We start from the raw sequence: 21755 nt of genomic DNA on the forward strand, positions 1-21755 counted from the left end.
TTCTGGGCGTTTTCGAGGCCACGGAGTTGATGTTGCTTCTGCATTGGGTTTTTCTGTGTCTGAATCTGGCTCGAATGCTTTACTTGCACGGTGTGATTTCTTTTTCTTTTAAATCCATTCACTTTCTTTCTTCCATCTGTCTCATCTTTCAATTTCTCTCTCAAGGGCTGGGCTGGGGCCTCTGCTCTGCTTGCTAATAGTCTAGTGCTTTCCTGCTTTTCGATTTATATATTCAGCTACGCACCGGGCCAGGCGTTAGGATGTTTTTTTTTTTTTCGGAAGTCTCTGTTGTTGTGTTTCTAATCCTTCTTACATCGGTCAATCGTTCCTACTTTAAGGTCGACCATTCTTTTCCTTTGTGACTCGTTGGTTTTATCGAGATCGTGAATGTTTCTTAGCAATCTACGGTTAGCAATTGGAAGGGAAACGGTAGAACAAAGTTACCTCTACTGGTATATTATTGATACACTATCAATTACACACGCATCCATGGATGGTATCCATTTCCCATGTGCAAAATATCATTATCATCTCGAGATATCCAAAGACAACATCGTGGCTATAAAATCCAAATCGAACAGCAAACAACAACCATCAGTACTCCTCTCTCCCGGTTCAGAAGCGGGAGGTCTTTTTCTTTTTCATTTCACAGGCAGACGGGGTCTCTTTTTCCATAGAAGTGTTATGTATAACAAGAAAAGGGTGGAGTCAGCGTCAGGAACGGCAGATGCTGACCTCAAGACTAGATCCCGGATTACAGCAGGGTTTTCATGTCCGCCATGTTCCGGATACCGGCCAGGTTGCCTGCCTTGACACGCTTGAGGGTCAGGGCAGCAATCAAGGCGGCACCAACACCGGAACCATCCTCGGCGGCCATGATAGAGACCTTGTCCTTCTCGGAGGGGGCCCAGTCCAGGATCTCGCGCAGGGCTTGGGCGCCGCGGGCCTTGAAGTGCGGGTACTTGGTGAAGACGGAGCCGTCGGCGCCGACGTGGCAGGACTCGATATTCTTCTTCTTGCAGATGGCGGCGACACCGCAGGCGGACAAGCGGGCGGCACGGGTGCCAATCAGCTCTGCGAGGCGGCGGACCAGCTCCAGCTCGGGCGGGGTCGGGCGGATACCCAGCTGGCGCTCAAAGAGGTCTAGGGTCTCGGACAGGTTCTCATAGGGATCTTCCTCAATGGCCGCCAGGAAGGACGCGTCCAGCAGGTACGGCTTGCGCAACTTCGAGGTGTCCTGGCCATTGAAGATGAGGCCTGGCCGCGAGTCGAGGAGGTCGATCAGTGCCAGGCGGAAGATCTCGCCCAGGTACAGACCCGCGGTCATCTTCTCGAAGGCTTGCTGGCCGGGGCGCGGCGAGTCGCGGTCGATGATGCAGTCATACTCGGTTCGCGGGAGCACAACGTGCTCGTTGTCAAACGCCCCGTACTCGCAGTTGATCGCCACGGGCATGTCCGCGGGCAGACCCAGGTGCGCAATCTTGGGCACCGATCCGACATCTTCCATGTAGGCGGCGTTGACACCCGTGCCGAAGATACAGCCGATCTTCATCTGGGAGTCGGTGTATGAGGACGCAATGAGCGTGCCGGTGGTGTCGTTGATGAGAGCGGCGACTTTAATGGGCAGGCCCTATAATTTGTTAAATTTGAGATCCTCGAAGTATGAAGACATCGCTGCTTTCCACATACCCTCTTCTTGAGGATCTCCTCCAAGGGCGGGACGACGTCCTGGCCCTCCACGCCGTCAATGTCGAAACCCTTGGTCCAACGCTGCAGGATGCCGTGGTCGATGTACTCCTGGGTAGCGGGGTAAGAGAAGGTGAAACCCAGAGGCAGCTTGGCCAAGTCCTCATTCTCGTGGTGGAATTCGATAAACTGCTGCAGACAGTCGGCAATGTATTCCCACAGCTCCTCGGCGGTGCCGGTACGGAGCTCATCGGGCATTTTGTATTTAGACTGAGTAATATCGAAGGCGCCCTTCTCGTCGGTCAAGGTAATCTCGCAAACGCGCAAGTTGGTACCGCCCATATCCAGGGCCAAAAAGGTGCCTTGCTCGTAGCCATCGGGGAAGCCCAAGACCCAGGTCACGTTCATGGGCTAGCAACCAGTCAGTTTGGGATGGGCGGGGCAGGTGTACGGGGTGTTTGGGGGAGGTTGGTTGCTCACAATGTTGCCACCCTCGACGCTGAGACCTTCGGAGTGTTCTCGGTCAGCCATTTGCAGCTTCAAAAGGGGAAAAAAATGAGTGTGCCACAGCTCAAATCCTACCTTTTTCGAGCTCCTTGACAAAGTGGTCCACTACCTGCTTGAGCTTCGTACTGTCAACAGTGAAGGTATCCTCGAAGTCCTTGATCTGCTGCAGCAGGTTTTGCGGTATATCGTGGATCGACCCTAAGATCGCCTAGATTAGATTTGCGCGACACTCGAAAGTTAACCAGGGATATGGACTCACCCTTGCGGGAGGGGGGGATGCTTAGGACCAACTCCGACCATGATTAATGCGAAGACTTGAGCAAAGAATTAGTTAAGGAGAAGAAAAGAAGAAGAAGAGAAAAAGAGAAAAAGAGAAGAAAAGCGCGATGGAGGGGGATGACGCTATGGACGTGGGGCGATCGTCCCGGTTTGCTTGATTTGGCAGCGGTGGGATCAACAAGGTCCAACTGGTTTGGCGCTTGAATGATGATTTATAGGAGAAATTGTCGGGTCTCAGCAGAAATACACCGGAAATATACAAGAAATATCATACATATTAGAAAAATATTGTGAGAATAATTTTCCAAAAATTTATATCGGTGTTGCTCTTTGCCGGGCTACCGTGTATTTGTATTGTGTATTATGTTCATTTCTAGTCTCTGTCATGGCATCTTCGTCCTCATCTTCATCGCACTCTCTCATGGCTTGCGCGCCAAGTGTGGGAACACATGGGCAAGACCACTGTCAGACTGGCGGTGTGCTTCGTTCGACTCAAGTCTCTCGCGTACCCGCTGCTGATAAGCATCCGTCATCCCCAGGGTCCGGTCAATATCTTCTGTGAGACGCTCCACCTCGTCCTGGAGCCGCTCGTCGCGGGTCTGCGGCGGAGCACTCTCCTCCGCCCGAGCCTTAGGGTCCGGATTAGTCTCTTTCCACAGCGCCCCCAATTCTTCCTCCCATCCCATGGCCCGGGCAAATCGCCGCACGCCAGCATCACAATCGCCTAGGATCAGCACATCGTCTGGCCGGGACCCCATGCCGCCAACGCGCTCCTTGTTAATCAGAACGCGAGGAACCCCATCGCTGCACAGCGAGGGTAAACTGGCAAATGGCTGGACAGACAAACTGGTCCCCATGACAATGCATAGATCCGCCTCGGCCGGTAATGAACGGTTGGTGAAGAAATTCTCTGGCAATGCCTCGCCAAAGAACACAATGTCGGGCTTTACGAGACCCCGACACTCGGGACAGTAGGGCACCTCGTGCTTGTGGACAATCGGATGCATCTGCTCATCCGGAAAGGGAGTCTTGCAATCAATGCAGCGTTGCGTTGCGAAACTGCCATGTGCCTCGATGATCTTCTCACCGGGTACACCGGCCTGGCGCTCCAGGCAGTCAATATTTTGCGTAAAATGCTTCAGCAGCATTCCCTTGTCGTAAAGCAACTTGATGAATGAGTGTGCAATCGTCGGGCGATAACGTCCCGGGTATAGCTCATGTGCCAGAGCATAGAATGGCTTGGGGTTCTGCCGAAAGAAACTAATGTCGAATACAGCTTCGGGGTCTGGCAAGTCTAGAAAGGCCAAATTCGAATAGATCCCAGTATCTGGTGAGCGAAAATCCGGAATACCAGCCGAGGTGCTGATACCCGCTCCCACCTGTGGATGCAACCGTCAGCCATCGAACCTCATTGCCCCAAGGAAACCCGTAGAGCGAACCATCACCACAATCCGCTTCACATTGCGCTCTTTGATGTGTTTGGCCACCGCTTCGATACTGCGTGCTTCCAGCACCGAGGGGGATGTGGAATCATCCACGATGACCGATTCTTCGTTACCCATGGCCCGAGGGCGCCGAGGGTGCTGATGTCGAGGTCTGCGACGGCGTCCGATAGCGACGGTGACTCTTTTTCTCTTCTGTAGAATAATGAAAAGCTGCAAGGATTGTGTCCATCAAAAGACTGAAAAGAAAGAGAGAAGCTGATAGTGGGAGGCTCAACGTGGGGGAGGAATGACGTCGCGTTGAATCAAGGTCGCATGGGGCAAGATGGGCAATTTGGAACAGGCGATTCTATCCAAAATTAAGACCAAGCACCAAATCAAGAAGTGAACAAGTCAATTCGTGGCTTGAGATATCGCAAAAGACCTGCGATGATCAAGTGCCCGCTTGACGTGCTCACCGCCCGCGGTTCTGCTTCGAGTGGATTTGGCACTGACTGCTGTTCCCCCGAGCATCTGCACGTTGGCCCCAGCATGGCCCTCGCATCTCAGGCCAATGGCCATATTTCTCCCTCTTCCACTCTGGATCAATTGACTCCCCATGCCTCCATTTCGCCGCGCTCCGATATCTTCAATGCCAGCTCCGTCGCCGAGATCAAGGCCACGCTGTCTCACCTCCACAGCCAAGAGGCGTCCGTGACTGCTCGTCTCGATGCCCTGGTGACCTCACAGAAGGACTTTTCGCGAGAATTGGGTCGCCTAGATCTTATGCGTGCCCACATTGGCTCCCAGACAAGCACGACGCGATCCATCAGTCATGGAATGCTCTCCGAGGCCGCTGGCACTGCGGACCGAATCTCTAGCGCAGTGCGTCGACTGGACCTTGAACAAGCCCGGGTAAAGGCAACGCTCGATTTCGTTGAACAGGTCGCAGAGCTCAAGGCGTGTGCGTTGGGCGTGTCGGGGTCCATGGGTGCCCCCAGGATTGGGAAACAGCCGCCAGCTACCTGCACCGGGCGGCACAGATTCCTCCGACGGTGATCAACGGTGACTTTGCAGCGCAGATGGTCCCAACCGCCGAGGTACCGGATCCGCCCAGCGTCACGCTGGACAATGCAGCCGAGTCATTGTGCGGGCTGTTCCTGCGCGAGTTCGACAAGGCCGTCAAGGACAGCGATGGGGCCAAGATCACACGCTTCTTCAAGCTGTTCCCGCTTATTGGCCGGTCCGAGGTCGGACTGGATGTTTATGGTCGCTACGTTTGCCAGGGCGTGGCCGCTCGGGCACGTTCCAACCTCAACGCTGGTCCTGGGAGTGCGCAGAGCAAAGACGGGTTCTTCTACGCCAATGCGCTAACCAAGCTGTTTGAACACATTGCCCAGATCATCGACGGGCATGGCGGGCTGGTGGAGCGTCACTACGGGTCCCGGAAGATGGGGCGTGTCATCGAGCGACTACAGATTGAGGCTGATGTGCAGGGCGGCATCATCCTCGACACCTGGAGCGATGAGCGACATGTGGACCGCAAACTGATGGACATCAAGTCCTATGCCTTTACATTTTTAGTTCAAAGCTTTCTTCCTGCCCAGCGTGCCGGTCCGACCCGCTCACACTCCCCGCCCCCGGCACAAATGCAGACACCGACGAAGAAGGGGTGGACAGGAAGGAAATCGATGGCATCCTGAACGAGATGGCTGTCATGTTGGGCCGGTGGTCACTCTACTGTCGGTTCTTAGCTGATACATGTAACGTAGGTGCCATCCCTCCCCCCGCATCCCTGAGAATCCCCGCTAACGTTTCTCTAGCCTGGCGAAGAAGAGGATGGTGACCGAAGATATGCACTCCCCACTTTCCTGCAGGAGTCATCTTTGGCACGGAAGATTAATGATCGACTGGTGTCTCCGTTCAATGCGATGACGACCTTTTTCTTCCGCCGGTCGGTCGAGAAGGCTTTCCAACTGGACGAGTCGCCGTCAGGCCTGACGCTGAACCTGCAGCGGCCACTGAAGACGGATCCGCCCCATATTACATCCGCTGTGGACGACATCATGTATATCGCCAAAAAGGTGCTACAGCAATCGCTGGCTACTTCCCAAGAGGACGTGGTGACCAACGTGGTCCCGACTCTATCTCGTGTACTCGGGTCAGACTTTATCGGCATGAGCCAACGCAAGATGCGCGATGAATGCTACCCGCGCGCGTCTGTCCAGGGAGGGCAGCCCCCCGAGCAGATGGTGACTGCGTTCTTGGTGCAGATCAACAATCTGGACATTGCGGTCAGTTACATCCGGCGCATTGTGCAGGACAGCACTGGCTCGAACCAGCCACTCCCTGCTGCCAGCGACAGCAGCCAGAATATTGAAAGACTTGCAACCGAGCACCTCCGCTCGCTTTTCCCTGCGCCGACGTCGGCGATCCGAGTCGCGCAGACTCTCCAAACTCTCGTTTCCTCCTTTGAAGCCAAGGTCAACGACCTCCTGTCCGACGGCATCCAGGTCACTTTTAACAATGTCATCAAGCACCGTTTGCGGCCCATTCTCGCCGACGCCTTCCGCGACATTGAGTACCAGCCGCACGATGACTCCCAGCCCCCCGACACCCACGATGACTTCCACGACGACGGCGAGGGCGGGAAGGAACTCGTCCGGCCACGCTTCGCCGCCGGCTGGTCCGAGCTCCTTGTCCCACTCGCACGCATCCTCACCCACACGGCCTTTGACCGGCTCCTCACCGTCACGGTGGCCTATCTCGCGCGTCTCCTCGAGAAGAGACTGTGGTCGTACCATGGCCGGATCAATCCCCTCGGTGCGGCACGACTTGAACGCGACATCGCCGGGTTGGTCAATGCCGCTGTCGACGTCGGGTATGGGTCAGGTGCACCGGGCCGGTACCGGCACCGCGAGGCCTTTGCACGCTGCGTGCAGATGACTCTGACGATGGGCATGGACGAGGACGAGTGGGACGAGGTGCTGCAGGGCGGCGAGGCAGCCGAGGTGGTGGACAAGTTGAGCCGCGAAGAAAAGGTGCGCGTGCGTGGCATGGTGAGGCGGTGAACCTGGCGTATATTTGAAAAGAATAGTATTAAAAAATCCCCTGGATTTTGGTTTGCTTTTTTTTTGATTTCCTGTTTCTTTACCAAGATGCGTGTGCATCGTACATACCTCGGCCCAATCAAATAGTACCTACCCTCTCGATTCTACGCTAGGGCCGATATTAACGATGTTGAGTGGAGAAAAAAAAAGGCACTGTATCTGTTTGGAACATCTTGACAGCCCTACGGGTATACTGACTCCTTAAGACGAAAGCCAATCAAAGGCAAGAATGAGACGAATTTACCGAGACTCTAGCTCTGGAGCTATAAACGCTGAAGTCAGAATATATACATTGCATCGAACCTAGAACATCCTTGGTATGGTTCACCCAGACAGATGTCAGCCAAGCAGAACAGTTTAATATAGAGTACTATAGGGCGAGAGAATTGGCAAAAAAAAAAGCAGATGTAAAATGCCTAAATCGAGATCCTCTATGCTGCTTCCAAACACGAAAAATCTGGTATCGAACAAGGAAAAGCAAAGCCCTTCGCCAACCGGTGTCGAAACGCAGTTGCGATATGTACAGCCAATTAATAAAAAAAAAAAAAAAAAAAAATTCTCCGCAAGAACACAAATGATATGACACCCGCTCCGGAAAGAAAACAAAAATGAACAAACGCCAGGCCAGACAATCAATGACAAATTGCTTTTTGCATCGGATGGGAAGGCGGGTATGATGACGAGACGCAAGAAGGGGGTATAGGGAGTTGAAGTCGAAGTCGAAGTGCGAGTAGATGGTAGATGAGTTGTGAGGTCGAGAGGTCAATTAGATGGGTTCAGGTCGGGTCGGAGAGAGGAAGAGAGGTGTGGTAGGATCATAGGTTATACAGGCGGGATGAAGAGAAAATGGTTAGAACAAAAGCCAGGGGCTTTTGTGGAGGAAAATGCGAGCAAAACCAAGTAGGATCTTAGTTCTCGGTCTTCTCATCGACCGGCCTGAGCACCACAGGGTGTTCAGACACCTGCTCGGTGTCGGGTGGGTGCTGCTCGGCAACCTGGCGAGGAGCGGGCGCGATCTTGATCTCTTGGAGAGCCATGTCGCCCTCACTGCCACCGCGGCTGCTCTGGCTGATCTCACCGTTGGGTGGCTGGCCGTCGAGCATCATCTCACTGTGCTCGCCGATGCCGTAGCGCTCAGCGGCGGGAATCTCGTGGCCGTCGGCGAGCTGGTCCTGCTTCTGCGGAGTCCAGGCGAGGTAGTCGCGGCGGACCTCGACATAGTCGTATGCGAACTCGCCCAGCTGGTCGTCGTCCATGCCGAGCAGCTCGGCCTCCTCAGAAGCGCGCAGGTTCAGACCCGGAATGGCGTTGATGGCGTAAGCAATGAGGGCGGACATGACAAACGTGTAGGACGCCGTGGCGACGATGTACGCGATCTGGATGTACAGCTGCTTGTAGTTGTGAATGACCCAACCGCCGACGCCGCCGCCCGTGTTGACGCCGTCCAGTCCAACGATGGAGTCGTCGCCGAAAAGGGCGTTGAAGATCAGACCGATAATACCGGCGACGCCGTGCTCAGCCAACACATCCATCGAGTCGTCAATGCGGATCCAGTATTTGACTGTATAACCAAGTCAGTATCAGATATTCAAGTCATATCCCCCAAGCAAGGTAAGGGTAAAACATACTCTTGGTGGAATAGTTACAAACAATGCCGGTCACCACACCCAGAATCACACTGGCCCAAGGGCTGATGAATCCGGAAGCGGGAGTGGCCGCCACCAAGCCGGAGATCGTACCCGAACACCAACCCACCATGGACCACTTGCGAGCCAGACGCCAATCGAGCAGAACCCAAGTGATGGCGGCAAAGGCAGCAGTGAGGTTGGTGTTCCAGGAGGCCATGGCCGCTCGAACGTTGGCACCGAATGAGGAGCCACCGTTGAATCCGAGCCAGCCAAACCAGAGAAAGACGGTACCCAAGAGAATGAGCGAGACGTTGTGCGGGCGGAAGTTGAGCATCATGCGCTCCTGGCGGCGGCCCAGAACCATCGAGTAGGCCAAAGCCGTGAAACCGGATCCAATCTCGACGGGACCACCACCGGCGTAGTCCATCACCCCGTACGTGTATGCCCAGCCGTTGACGTTCCATACCCAGCAGGCCAGCGGGCAGTAGACAATGGTCGCCCAGATGAACACAAACACCATGGCAGGCAAAAGCCGACCGCGCTCGGCCACGGCTCCCATAACGATGGCTGCGGTGACGCCGCAGAATTGCATCTAAAAAAAAAAACAAGCAAGTTAGCACTTTTGACACACATGGCCCCTTAGTTTTCCAATGTGTCCCGTCGTACCTGATAGAAGGCATAGAGCAAGTTCGGAATCAGAGGCGAGCCCGGGCTGGGATCAGCTAAAGTTTTCATCAGGCCGAAGTTGCGCAGGTTGCCGATATATCCATTGGTCGCAGTCGGAGAGAAGGCTAAAGAGTAGCCCCAGAAATACCATTGGAAGGTGACGACCGACAAAGATGCCATACAGGCCCAAATCATGCTCAGGGCGGACTTGCGGCGGGCAAGGCCCGAGTAGAGGAAACCGAGACCCGGGATCATGACCATCACCATTGCCGAGGCCACAATGATATAGGCCTGGTCACCGGATTGAAACCACTTGTTGACATTCTCGATACCTGCACGGAAGAAAAGAACGTTTGATTAGACCATGGCAAAACATGCACAAAGGGATTGTAGCGTACGGGAATCACCACCCATGTCCGAGTTGGTAGTCAGGTCATAGTTGGAGGGAGCACCAGTCCAGTTGTAGGATGCGTAATCCGGGGCGTACGGGCTTTTCCCGTTGAACGCCATGGTGCAACAAGGAAGATGTCACGAGAGAGCTTTGGATAGCTTGGAGGTTGAGAAGATGAAGGCTCAACTGAATGCGGAAGAGGAATGGAAGAGAGCTGGGGAGAAGAGAGAAATGACCAGCAAAACCCCGTGTGGAGAAAAGGAATTGCCACGGGAGGATTCAGGGAATTGAAGGAATATAAAAACCACCAAAAAAAGAAAGAAAGAAAAAAAGGATCTGAGTTGCAAAGAGTCGAAAATCCAGAGATAAGTCGGATCGACACGGACCCACCGAGAGACCTGAAATCGACCCACGAAATAGCTTGAAAGAAGAGAAAAGGGCAATTCTTGATAAATATGAAGAACGAGGAAGAAAAAGAAGAAAAAAAAGAGAGAGAGAAAAAAAGCAAAGAAAACAAGTCAATTCAGCTACCGTCGTTGAAGGGAGGCGCGGTTAAGGGAAATAGAAAAATATGGGTCGGCAGTATCCAGAGATTATGACAATAGTAATGGGATAATCTCACTCCGCACCGCCAATCGGCCCTCCGATAAAACAAGAAAAGAAGGTTCCTTACAGATCTCCCTGATTATGGGGATGTATTAGTCTCTCTCATTATCCCATATTCCATCTTAGCATGCTCTTCGCATCATCATGAATCTGTTTTCTCATCATCCGGCTCCGATGGCCGCACAAGTGGCAAGGGCGCACCACGGATCCACGCCTCATCTGAGCTTGCTTTTTCCTTTTAATTTAAAATCGAAATCGTCTGCCTGGTTACCCAGTTGAATGCCCGGTGAAGTAATGCCGATTCGGCACTGATTAGACTCCGGGGAAGACTTCCTGGGGGGTTTGCAAGCAGGTGGATTAGATGGTTCCCCCACGCCTGCAGTCGAACGGGGTCTCTTTATATACTTGTTTCTTTCTTCTGGATCTCTCTCTCTCTCTACCAAGTATTGCAGATAGACGATAGCTTATCAGGCACACCGTTTGTCCCTTTCTCTCTCTCCATCCAGTAGACGGTAGATCATGTCTATCTCACCATGGAATGACAAAGTTTCAGCTTATCATCCCTCTATATCATCGAACGCACATTGGTCGAGTGATACTAGAGGGTTTGTCGTGTGATTGGCCACAGATAAAGTCGCCGCCACCGGGGGCTAAGTGGGTCCTGCCAAGCCTGGCTGCATTAGGACTAGTCTCCAGATATGCCCGATCCCAGCGATTGGCGATAGATAAGCCCTGGTCTTGCGCCGTATTCTCCCGAACTCGGTCGACCGATCGTCGGCATCGGGAATGCCAATGCTTCACTATGTTCTCACCCAAAATTGGACTAGTTCTGCTTTTCTAGTCGGACGCCTTTGCGATGATCTCATAGCTCGGGCTATAAATCCTGCCCCGTGGGCTGTTTCGCGGGGTGCATATCTATTTTAGTCACGCGATTGACATAGACAAGATAAATTATTTGGTTTTTTTGGCCCGCGAGGTCTCGAGAACTACTGATTTCGTGCCCTGATATGCCCGTTGGGAATCCCTTGACACTCTTGTGGTCCCGGGAACAACTGGGTCTTTCAATGCTCAGAGAAGGGCGTGGTGCATCACGTGTCCTTGGACACTATATAGTTTCTGCACTAGCCGTCTACCATCGCTTCATACACGAATGGTCTTTTCCAGGGGGAATTGAACTGGCGAGAACTCCGAGTATCGGCACTCGAGACTGCAGTTGGTGTTGTGGATTCAATATTCTCCAAATCTATTGCGAGAAAGAAATTACGGGATCCCCGCTATCTACCCATAACCAAATTGTTGGTTAGGGAAACTTGAAAACCGGCGGCTACTCAGGTGCAGTACTTGTCACTGCTGCTGGCGCTAAGGCGGAGATGCGCGGCAGAAAGATTCTCCTGTAACCGACTGCTGTCACAACCATCCCAGTTCTAATTAGCGAAGTTATCCCCCCTCATGGTTCTTAGAAATGACGACTTGGGAAATCACCACTACCAGCGACAAATCGCTAATTGACCTCTGCTACAAAGCCCAAAAGGACAGGGGCCTCATCGGCGGGCGTGTGGGCGGAACCCAGGTCATCAAGGTCTCGGACCAAATCGCGGTGAAGTATGGCAATGCAAGATTTTGTCTACAAAAAAGTCGATCGCAGCATCGTTCACGTCCCGAAAGTCTACCGTCATGTTGTATCGAATACGGATGATCGCATAGGGTACCTCTTTATGGAATACATACCGGGCCAAAACCTAGAGAAGATGTCGACCTCGAAGCAAACAAGGACCTTGCACCGCGAATAGCAAGAATACTCGCCCATCTAAGGCAAAATACAGGGTCCCACTGAAGCACTCGGTCCCATTGATGGTGGAGAGCCATTTGGTTACATATGGGGCGCCTACGGCGCCAAAGGAGCATTCCGCTCTTTCAAAGACATGAACGAGTATATGAATGAACGCCTGCAGTATCGAAACGACTCTATTGACTTGATGCTCCACTCACCTGTACTGTGCCATGGCGACATCTCCCGTAGGAATATGATTCTCGAGAATGACGGCTCGATTTGTCTCCTTGATAGGGTATTTGCTGGCTTCTATCCCCGGTTTTTTTGAGCTTGCCGCTATTCATTGCGCGCCTCCATTCCATGCCGGTTTCAAGGAGCCTCTCAAGTATGCAGTCGAAAAGTCCTTGGGGTTGACGAACGTGGAACGATGGCATTTGAAACTTGTCCTCTGTGTGCGTTCTGCAAATTTGAGATGGACAATGTATGAAATGCTCCTAGATTCTTTTTTTTTTTAATCTAACCTAGACAACGCTGACACTGCTACTAGCGGGAAACAGAAAACGCCCGAGGAGCACCAAGCGCGGGTCGCTTCGGTCCTTGAAATGTGCAAGGCTGCTCAAATGAAGTTCGATAAGACAGAGGGGGGCATGACTGGGCAGAAAATCGAAGACGTTTCTTGAGTATATTACTTTCTGGTCTAATGACCGCTAAGACTAATGACCATATATTAATTCTTGGCCATGGTCAAGCTATTTTCAGCAGTATTCCCTGTCTGTCTATGCAATATATTAGTTGACAGACGTTTGGGTTGATTCGCACCATGTCAGTCTGTCAACACCACCCCCGTATTTCCGTGTTCGAGCTACATGATGTAGCATTCGCCATGCCATCAAGTCGCCGTCTACTCCATTCGGCGTTGGTGCTCTTTATTTTAAAACCCATATGTCAACTTTTTGTCCATTCGAAGAACTAGAGCTCTCATAGTGGTTTGGGTTCAGCCCAAGCCCTGCTAGTAAAAGAGTCTGCCAATGACCCAGTCGAGAGATCCGAGGCTGATGCTCCTTAGACGCTCGAAGAAGTACTTGATGTCTGTTTGTGTTTCCTGTCCCATCCACGACGACTCGACTGTTCATGATGGTATTCCTCATTCAGGGTATTTAGAGCATCAATATTGTCCGGCTGCATCTTGCATAGCCGAAGCCTGCGAGTGTATCCGCGGTCCCATATCTCGTGTCGACTGACTTCTTCCCAATATTGGACATTTTCGTCTCGTGTATCTAAAGCAGAACATCGTCAGATATAGGGATCCTATGCTTTCATATAGGATACTTGAATCATTCATTGCTAGATATGTCAACCCGCTTGGTTTTGATCCATTTGGATCCCCGCGCCGTTGATCCTTGATGCTTTCGCGGGTGGCTTAAAAGATTGGCATCGATTTTGGCAGGTCCGGGACAGAGGCGGCCATATTGTTGACACTGCCTACATTCCGGCTCAGTTTTGTCGCACTTCGTACCCTAAGTATACAGATATATTTCCATATTTCTCCATACATCAACCATGTAAGCAAAGCTTACCTTGATATGACGCACCCTACACATGTGGCAGCCTGCTGGATGAGACATCCACTGAATTTTGTTCAATTCCGCCATCTCGAAGCATTTGTCATGGTGAAGCTAAGCTGTTGGTAGATGTTTTGATCACCGTGCATTGATCAGAGAAAGTACGAGAAAACCGATAAATCGATCGCAATCGACGAAATAAGAACACAAAATGTCAATATGTTTTTCTATATGACTTGAACAAGCCGGTAGAGTTGAACAATTTTCGGTCGTGATTGAATTCTGGGAACCTGTACCCCGCCTATTATCAAAGTGAGTCCCAAAATCATTTACTCATGCAAAATTAGCTCTGCCTCAGATTACATTCTTTGGCAATTTCGCATATACTAGGCCGGCTGGCCCAATGGAAAGGCGCTTGACTACGACCTAACATACTTAGGTAATCAAGAGATTGCAGGTTCGACCCCTGCGTCGGTCATTTTTTATGCTTATTTTTTATTTGTCTTTTCGCATTGCATGCACGTAATCTATTTTTCCCCCCACTAACAACAACGATTTTAATCTCTACACATTTATGAACCCATCACCTATATAACCCAAATACTGCAATGAATGCACCAGACACCACTTCTATTATGTTATGTATACGGGGAATATCAACGCAACGAGATACATAGACCACCCCCTTAGACGTTGACACTATATCCCACGCCCAGTCCGCTCCGACGGCGCAGGGAAAACAGATACTTTCGGCCTTCATCCACCCAGAAGACCGAGCTGGCGATGCAGAGGAGCTTGAACAGCGACCCCAGGCTTAGCGGCTCTGTCTGGAAGATGCGCTGCAGGAACGGCAGGTAGATGACACAGGCCTGCCCGGCCAAGGAGCCGAGCACCGCGTAGTTGAACATCTTGTTCCCGAAAAGTGGCAACTCTCCGCGCAGCACGGACTTGCCCTCACTGCGGCAGGTTAGAGCGTTGAACATGTCGAACAGGACAAAGCAAGTGAAGGTCATGGTGGTATCGTGCGCGGTGACCACGCGAGACCGTTTGCCCAGTGGCTGGCTGTCGTCCATGTCGCCCATCTCGTGTACGTAGATGGCGAGCGTGCCCAGCATTATAATCATTGCCGAGGTGAGAACTCGCTGGATAAGAGGTCTCGTCAGCACCCGCGCCGTCTTGGGTCGGGGCGGTCGGTTCATGATCAAGGGGTCCACGGGCTCGACACCCAGGGACTGAGCCGGTGGTCCATCCATGAGAATGTCTAGGGCGGTGGTAAGCAAGAAAGTCGGAAAAGACACAGGACAATGAATAATAAAGAGATAACTCACTGATCCACAAGATCTGCATCGCATTCAACGGGTTCTTGAATCCGAGGGTGGTGCTCAGCAGCACGAGACTGAGTGCAGCCACGCTGGTACTGAGCTGGAAGGTAATGAAGTTCTGGATGTTATAAAAGATCCCCTTGCCCTGCTCAATTGCACGGAGGATGGTCGAGAAATCGTCGTCGGTCAAGATCATGTCCGCCGCTTCCTTGGCAACATCGGTACCCAGCCTTCCCATGGAGATGCCAATGTCGGCCTTCTTCAGGGCGGGCGCATCATTGACACCATCGCCAGTCATGGCAACCACGTCCCCACGGGATTGAAGTGCACGCACAATCTTCATCTTGTGGTCTGGACTCGTGCGGGCAAAGATGGAAGTGGTCGAAATCGCCTGGGCGAGCTCGCTGGTGCTCATGTGGTCCAGTTCGTCACCTCGAAGAACGGACCGTGCACCGGCGGATTCATTGACGGGCATCCCAAGCTTCTTTGCAATGGCAACGGCCGTGGTTTCGGCATCCCCAGTAATCATCAGAATCCGGACGCCGCCGGAAATCAGTCGTCGGATCGACCTGTGCACATCCCGACGCGGTGGATCATTCATGCCCACCAGCCCAGCAAAAACTAGCCCGGTATATCGGTCGTCCTCATCGATCTCGCTGGTTTTCGAAACAGGTGTCCCGGACCGACTGCCGAAGCCCCTTGGGCTTCTAGACGGGTCTCGTACGGCTCCACTGGCAAAAGCGAGAACCCGGAGGCCGTCTGCTGCCATCTGCTCCGCCGCCTCTCGGATGACCTTGCGCCGGGGCTCATCCAATATGACCTCCCGACCATCCTTGGTCAAGTATGTATCCGAGCGCGCCAAAACCTGCTCAAGAGCCCCCTTGATGTATGCAACATTAGAGCCACCAGCGGCTGAGAGAGAAGAATCGCTGGCTGAGCCACTGCCAATAACCACGCCCATCCACTTCCGCTCCGAACTGAATGGTGTTTCGGACACACGAGCACTAATGCGGTCGCGCACGTCATCCTCAGCCAGAGTGTCCAACAAGTCCAAGATGGCCACATCTGTAGGTTGGCCGACCCATCGACTCTTCGCAGCACCCGAGTCTCTATCAACGGTCGATGAAAGTACTGCCGCGGAGGAGGCGGTGGCTGGCGAGTTTGCATGCATCCGTGACAAGCGAGCATTATTGGCAATATTACCTATACGGAGAATAGTTTTCGCCGCTGGACCGGGGGATACCACCGAGGCAATATCGCGCTGAACTTCGAAGGGCCCCGCGCAGTCAAAATGCCACATCTTGGTCACTGTCATGTGGTTGAGCGTCAAGGTACCAGTCTTATCGCTGCAGACAACATTGACAGACCCAAGAGTCTCCACGCTGGGAAGCCTGCGCATGATCGCACCTCGTTTGGCCATGCGCAACACGCCGAGGGCGAGGGTCACAGTCACAATGATGGGCAGACCTTCTGGGATTGCTGCGACCGCGAGCGAAACACCAATCGTGAACATCTCAAGAAGTTTGCGACCCTGCAAGAGGCCAATCACCACGATCAACGCAATCACGCCGAACGAGATGTAACTTAGTTCCTGGCCAAGTCGATCCATGGAGAGCTGCAACGGAGTCCGAGGACTCTCAATCTCCTGTAGGGAAACCGAGATACTACCGAATTCGGTCTTTGCACCTGTCGATATCACAATGCCCTGTCCGTACCCAGAGCGGACCAGTGTTCCCATAAATGCGATGTTGTGCTGTTCATTCAGCCGAATATCAGCACCAACGGCTCCAGTGGCCGGCGCATCGTAGAAGGGCGATCGAGGCGGGCCAGTTGCTTTCAGCGCTTGAACCGGCCCACCGTGTGTGCTGCGGAGTGCCGCTGCAAATTTCCCCACAGGCTCATTCTCGCCAGTCAAGTTCGATTCGTCGATGCTAAGATCCGTTGCGAGGGTGATCCGAATATCGGCTGGAATACGGTCTCCAGTAGAGAACAAGACCAGGTCACCGGGCACCAGTTCATTGGCGGGGACAGTGGTCGACGCCTTCACCGCAGAGGACGCCGCACTGGGGCTCTTGCTCCGGAGCTCTTCCATTTCCTCACCGGGGCCTGCAGCGTGAATACTTGCAGTGTCAATTGTGGAACCTGTCGAGGGGATGTCACGGATTAAATGGGCATAGTGTGGCACCAGACGACTTAGAGCCTCGAGCGACTTCTCCGACCGATATTCTTGAACAAAGCCGACCGTCACAACGATTGTCACCGCGAGAGTAATGCTGACGGCATCATCGTAATTGCCCATGACGAACGAAATGGCGGCGGAGGCGAGGAGAAGGAGAATGAGGGTTTCCCTGAACTGCTTGAGAAACCGCAGCCATAGGGGTTCCGGTTCTTCATGGGGGAGCTCGTTGGGGCCATCTCGAGCGAGGCGTACCTCTGCCTCGGCGGGCGTTAGGCCATGCAGAAGGGAAGTGCGTAACCGTTCGGCAGTCTCATGAGGTTCGAGCCACGAGTATGTTGACGTGGACGTCTTCGAGAAACGAGTTAATCTGTCAGCGACCCGACTATTCAATCGACAATGCGGGTTGGGGGCCGGGAAAAAAAGAAAAGAAAACTGCGAGAAGACTGTAGACCGTGTAGACTTACCGACGATGGGGCATTTGGCCGCCCGCCTAATGAAGGCGTAGAGCGAGGTCGTGGAGAGCTGGGCTTTGGTGCATTATGCAGCGGGAGTGCGGGTGTCGCCGACCTTGACATCTCTCATGCCTTGACAGACGGGAAACGACAGAGAAGAAGTGGAGGGTAGAGCAAAGAGCGCGTTAGAGGCGTCGCAGAATGATGGTCATCCCGTCTGGACTGGAATTGGCGGAGCAGACGACGTTCCCAGATGCGATCTGGCAGCAGCTTCGAATGGGGGTTAGAATAGACCGATGGATCCAAACCAAAGACACACCAACAAATTGACTCACAAGACAAAACAAAAGCCCAGAGAATAAAAGACGCTCAAAAGTAGCGCTCGACTCCGATTGCCGCTCTTTAATTGCTTTGAAGACGGGGCAACACAGGATCATCCGTTGCGAAGAGGCCAAGTCCCATGATGATGCTTTACCCGTTTGAGGCTAGCGGCCCGGAGGTCTGGTTGATCCGATGTAACCACTTTGGGACTAGCCGTCCGCTTAACTATACATCCAGGATACCTTACCTACAAGGCAGGCTTTCCAGAATGAGGTACTATTGCAGCCTCTCGGGGATATTATTACTTACTATCCTTCATCTATAGTGAGCATAAGTTTGATCGCGGTGAGCATTGTAAAGGATTCTCTCACCCCCTACTCGGCGCTGGCCATCGTTCTATCAATAAATGTAGTTTCTCTTCTTCAAGTGGTGACTAAATTGAGGTTGAGCGGTAGGCGGCTACTATCCCTGTTAATTAGTAAATTTATTAATACTAAAACTAATTATTCATATGATGATAGGCTTTGATAGGGATGTATTAGAGGTCTATGATATAGATTAGGAGGTTAGGCTTAGGCCTACAATTGGGCTCTACGGAAGTATATCCCGACAACGGACCAGTAATGCTACTTACTAGGTAGTGAAAGTTTCATCATAATTCGCTCGAGTAGTTAGTTAGCATGCCGTACATATCCGACGTGCTTTGTCTCATCTATATATATATATAAATCTCTTCTTTCCCTCACACTCCTGGCTTCACCTCTCCCAACTTCTATTTGCCAACTATTACTGCCTGGGAGCTAATGTCAAATTCTACATTGAACAACTACATCAAGTGACCAGTCATTGATCTGAGATCTTCAACATGTCCACGCTTGCCGGGCTCGGCCCAGAGTTATTATCATCAATATCAGACTTTCTTCCACCCGTCGATCTATATTGCTTTTCTCTTTGCAATCGTCGACTCTATTGGTTGCTTTCGAGGCGAATAAACCTGTTACCCCCTCTCGCACCCAAAGACAAGTTTTCGATCTTAACCTGGTTAGAACGAGACATTCCACCCTACTTCGCGTGCAATGCTTGCAATCTGCTCCATCGGTATGATGGATCCGAAAGTTTTGGGCTCAGTGGATATCATCGGGAGAGAACTTGTCAACTACCGTGTGTCCAGCATTGCCCTAGGCCAAAACATCGGTTTTCGTCACCGGATACTCTAGTTATTCACCCCCAGAATCCGATTTTCTGTACCAAGAAATTTTCTTTTCTCCACTTAAAGCTTGCTATGAGGAGGTTCTACTACGGTCCCGAATCTGGGATTAGCACCGGGTCCTTATCACATACACAAGTCACTGAATGCTATGCACGGCCTCAGAGAAAGGAAGTGATCTGGCTATTCTCCCGAGACACACAGATATGCACGAATCCCCTCGGTCCTTATATCAGGTCACAGGATATACTGCTCTCTTCGCAAGCATGCTATGGTCGATAAGCCATATCCTTTGTCTTTCGATCCGTTGATGGCGTGTCCACATGGAAGGGATTTGCGTCAACAGTTGACCCCTATCTTTAGGGCCATCGACACAGGAGAAAAGCACTTTTACTACTTTCGCCTCAAATTTAGGATCTGGGGCGCCTGCAATGTGTGCAACACAGATTTCCTGATCGAGTTTCGTGAAATCGACTCCAAAAATGCTCTTTTCATAACGAGATGGGTTAATTTAGGCCCTAGCCTTGACGAAAAAGACCCATTATGGACAGCTCACACCTACTCTCGCTATACGCCCTGTGACATATGGCGGATTTGATCCAGATTACTCCGTTGAGGCACAGAGTCCTAAGGCGCGCTTTGAGGAGACAGCGTCTCAGTCGTTGGAGGACCTACGCTCTCGCAATCTTTCCTATCTCCGAGACAGGCAGTACAGAAGAATCATGCGTTATGCAAATGATTCGCGTGCCTGGCACAGTCCTTTCAGAAAACCCTCGACCAACAGAATCGTTAATTTTGGGCGGTGCTTACTAGGGCTTTTGGGAATCTTTCCAGATCCAACATCAGCCTGAAAATTCACAGCCCGGTATCTGACTTACTGTGTCGATACAATTGTACCTAATGCCTATGGACTTGGTCGATACTGCCATGGGCGAGGTTGTAGGAGCATGAAGCCCAGCTCAGATTCTCGATCATCTCTTCTTTTGCTTGTCCGTTTGAAAGATAACTCGTGTGCTTCGTTTCTGCTGTTCTTTGGCAGCCTTTTTCTTTTGGAAAAAAAAAAATCACACCAAGACCAGCTTCGAATTCGACTCTGGCCATGAAGACCTATACTCACCCTCTCCTCCTCCTCTTCTCCCTCTCCCTGGTAAGCGATATTTATACGTTGCTTGAAGTTGAAGGTATCTCGTCGAATTTGTGGGATTTCTCGCAGAAGATTTACTTTATTATCTACCGAACCACCCCATCGCGCAATCTCACTATATACATTGTCTCGAAAATATGACTTGTAGGCCTGAAAAGGCGGGCCGATAGCTGTAAGCGACTCGCCACATTCGTCGACTGGATTGCATCCGCACCCAGGTTCAAACGCATCGTCACACTCCGCCAGAAGCCGGTTAGTAATAAGCGGTACTGCAGCCTGATCGGTGCTCAGCCGAAGAGCCGGCCGGATCCAGGAGTTTTTCACTAGCCTGTCCTGCAACGCAGAAACCCAGTCATTAAATTTGGCCTATGCGTCTGGAAGACCGTTATTGGGCAAGGCAGAGGTATGAGCTGCTAGACCGGAGACTAGCGGCGTAGAAAAGGAGGTTCCGCCCTTCTAATCTGTGTCTAGCGTTTCGTCCCGTCGGGAATCTCCTTGGGATAAACCTGTTTTTCGTATTTCATTCCATAACTAACTACCCAAAGACCGTCTGGAGAAGCATCTTTCGAAGTAATAACGCGATTTCTATACCTACCACTTATACCTACTACTTTTATATTTAGGATATCATTATTCTATAAAGACGGATAAGAGTTAATAGCTATATCCTCCGACTTTTCGATAGCGAAGTTTACATTATCTGCTCCGGCGAAGATTGGCGCTAGTGTAGCGAGATCCTTTATTCGCTGCTTAAACTTAGGCTTTAACTTTGCCGTTATATCACGTTCTCTCAAGGCAATTTTAACAAATATCTTTTTTTTAAAGATAACAGCTTTTAATATCTTTAATTATTAAATCTAGAGCTTCTAGAAAGTTTTAATTATAGAAATCCTTCTAGTCCTTAGATATAGATAACGGGTATCTTAGAACAATTACTTTCCCCTATATAGCAACCTTCACAATCACTATTTAGGTGTTCTTCGCGATACCGAAAATAGGCACCGCTAGGAGCGATACTATATAATTTCTATAGTCACTCGGATTATTCTTCGCGTTATCACGGTTTAGGGGCTATATTATAGAAAGCAACTAGCGTGGTATTTTTTTTCAGATCTTTAATTTCCGGGATATACTTATCTAGACCACTGTCGATTGCATAGATCGGTATGCCTTCGTCAGAGGAGTCGTTGTATTAGTGGCGGTATAGTTCCTTAAGCAGTACCTTGTTTCGATTATTCGTCCGCTTTTGCGAGATACTGGCCGGGTAATAAAAGTCATTTTTCCGAGGGACCAGCTTACGTTCGAAGAGTTGTGGTGAACCCAGGTCGTTGAACACCTTGTCAAGGCCTTTCTTGGGGTTCAGAGATCGTTTGGACTGATAATAGGGAGCAGCATTGACGATAGAAATACTGAGTGCGAAAGCCGCAACGGGCCAGGCCAAGAAAGTCGTCACACGCATTTTTTTTTTCTCGGTCGGCAACCCTGCTCCCCTTTTCTACCCTT

At 51.4% G+C, this 21755-nt stretch overlaps 9 protein-coding genes across 9 annotated transcripts; 4 read left to right on the forward strand and 5 right to left on the reverse strand.

Moving 5' to 3' along the window:
• Positions 1-754: 754 nt before the first annotated feature.
• NUU61_003731 (putative hexokinase Kxk) lies at positions 755-2493 on the reverse strand (the record flags this gene model as incomplete). Its single annotated transcript, XM_056654313.1, has 5 exons — positions 755-1630; positions 1690-2097; positions 2167-2192; positions 2269-2401; positions 2485-2493. 5 exons carry the CDS (start codon positions 2491-2493, stop codon positions 755-757), a joined length of 1452 nt encoding a protein of 483 aa, XP_056512340.1.
• A 398-nt stretch (positions 2494-2891) lies between these two features.
• NUU61_003732 (SIR2 family NAD-dependent protein deacylase) lies at positions 2892-4034 on the reverse strand (the record flags this gene model as incomplete). Its single annotated transcript, XM_056654314.1, has 2 exons — positions 2892-3851; positions 3912-4034. 2 exons carry the CDS (start codon positions 4032-4034, stop codon positions 2892-2894), a joined length of 1083 nt encoding a protein of 360 aa, XP_056512341.1.
• A 411-nt stretch (positions 4035-4445) lies between these two features.
• NUU61_003733 (Golgi transport complex subunit COG4) lies at positions 4446-6964 on the forward strand (the record flags this gene model as incomplete). Its single annotated transcript, XM_056654315.1, has 4 exons — positions 4446-4857; positions 4908-5507; positions 5549-5661; positions 5717-6964. 4 exons carry the CDS (start codon positions 4446-4448, stop codon positions 6962-6964), a joined length of 2373 nt encoding a protein of 790 aa, XP_056512342.1.
• Positions 6965-7911: 947 nt separating this feature from the next.
• Positions 7912-9807, reverse strand: NUU61_003734 (ammonium transporter; the record flags this gene model as incomplete). Its single annotated transcript, XM_056654316.1, has 4 exons — positions 7912-8564; positions 8632-9223; positions 9298-9629; positions 9696-9807. 4 exons carry the CDS (start codon positions 9805-9807, stop codon positions 7912-7914), a joined length of 1689 nt encoding a protein of 562 aa, XP_056512343.1.
• A 1949-nt stretch (positions 9808-11756) lies between these two features.
• Positions 11757-12084, forward strand: NUU61_003735 (uncharacterized protein; the record flags this gene model as incomplete). The annotated part of the gene is made up of 2 exons (XM_056654317.1): positions 11757-11896; positions 11940-12084. The coding sequence occupies 2 exons, from the start codon at positions 11757-11759 to the stop codon at positions 12082-12084; spliced, it is 285 nt and encodes a 94-aa protein (XP_056512344.1).
• Positions 12085-12331: 247 nt separating this feature from the next.
• NUU61_003736 (uncharacterized protein) lies at positions 12332-12745 on the forward strand (the record flags this gene model as incomplete). Its single annotated transcript, XM_056654318.1, has 2 exons — positions 12332-12515; positions 12591-12745. The coding sequence occupies 2 exons, from the start codon at positions 12332-12334 to the stop codon at positions 12743-12745; spliced, it is 339 nt and encodes a 112-aa protein (XP_056512345.1).
• Positions 12746-14313: 1568 nt separating this feature from the next.
• pmr1 (Ca(2+)/Mn(2+)-transporting P-type ATPase PMR1) lies at positions 14314-17703 on the reverse strand (the record flags this gene model as incomplete). The annotated part of the gene is made up of 3 exons (XM_056654319.1): positions 14314-14888; positions 14956-17476; positions 17593-17703. The coding sequence occupies 3 exons, from the start codon at positions 17701-17703 to the stop codon at positions 14314-14316; spliced, it is 3207 nt and encodes a 1068-aa protein (XP_056512346.1).
• A 1715-nt stretch (positions 17704-19418) lies between these two features.
• On the forward strand, positions 19419-19959 carry NUU61_003738 (uncharacterized protein; the record flags this gene model as incomplete). The annotated part of the gene is given in 2 exon segments (XM_056654320.1): positions 19419-19613; positions 19624-19959. The coding sequence occupies 2 exon segments, from the start codon at positions 19419-19421 to the stop codon at positions 19957-19959; spliced, it is 531 nt and encodes a 176-aa protein (XP_056512347.1).
• A 1485-nt stretch (positions 19960-21444) lies between these two features.
• NUU61_003739 (uncharacterized protein) lies at positions 21445-21711 on the reverse strand (the record flags this gene model as incomplete). The annotated part of the gene is made up of 1 exon (XM_056654321.1): positions 21445-21711. One exon carries the CDS (start codon positions 21709-21711, stop codon positions 21445-21447), a length of 267 nt encoding a protein of 88 aa, XP_056512348.1.
• Between the last annotated feature and the right edge of the window lie 44 nt (positions 21712-21755).

Source organism: Penicillium alfredii, assembly GCF_028826965.1.
Source record: "Penicillium alfredii strain IBT 34128 chromosome Unknown utg000005l_segment0_segment0, whole genome shotgun sequence".
NCBI lineage: Eukaryota > Fungi > Ascomycota > Eurotiomycetes > Eurotiales > Aspergillaceae > Penicillium > Penicillium alfredii.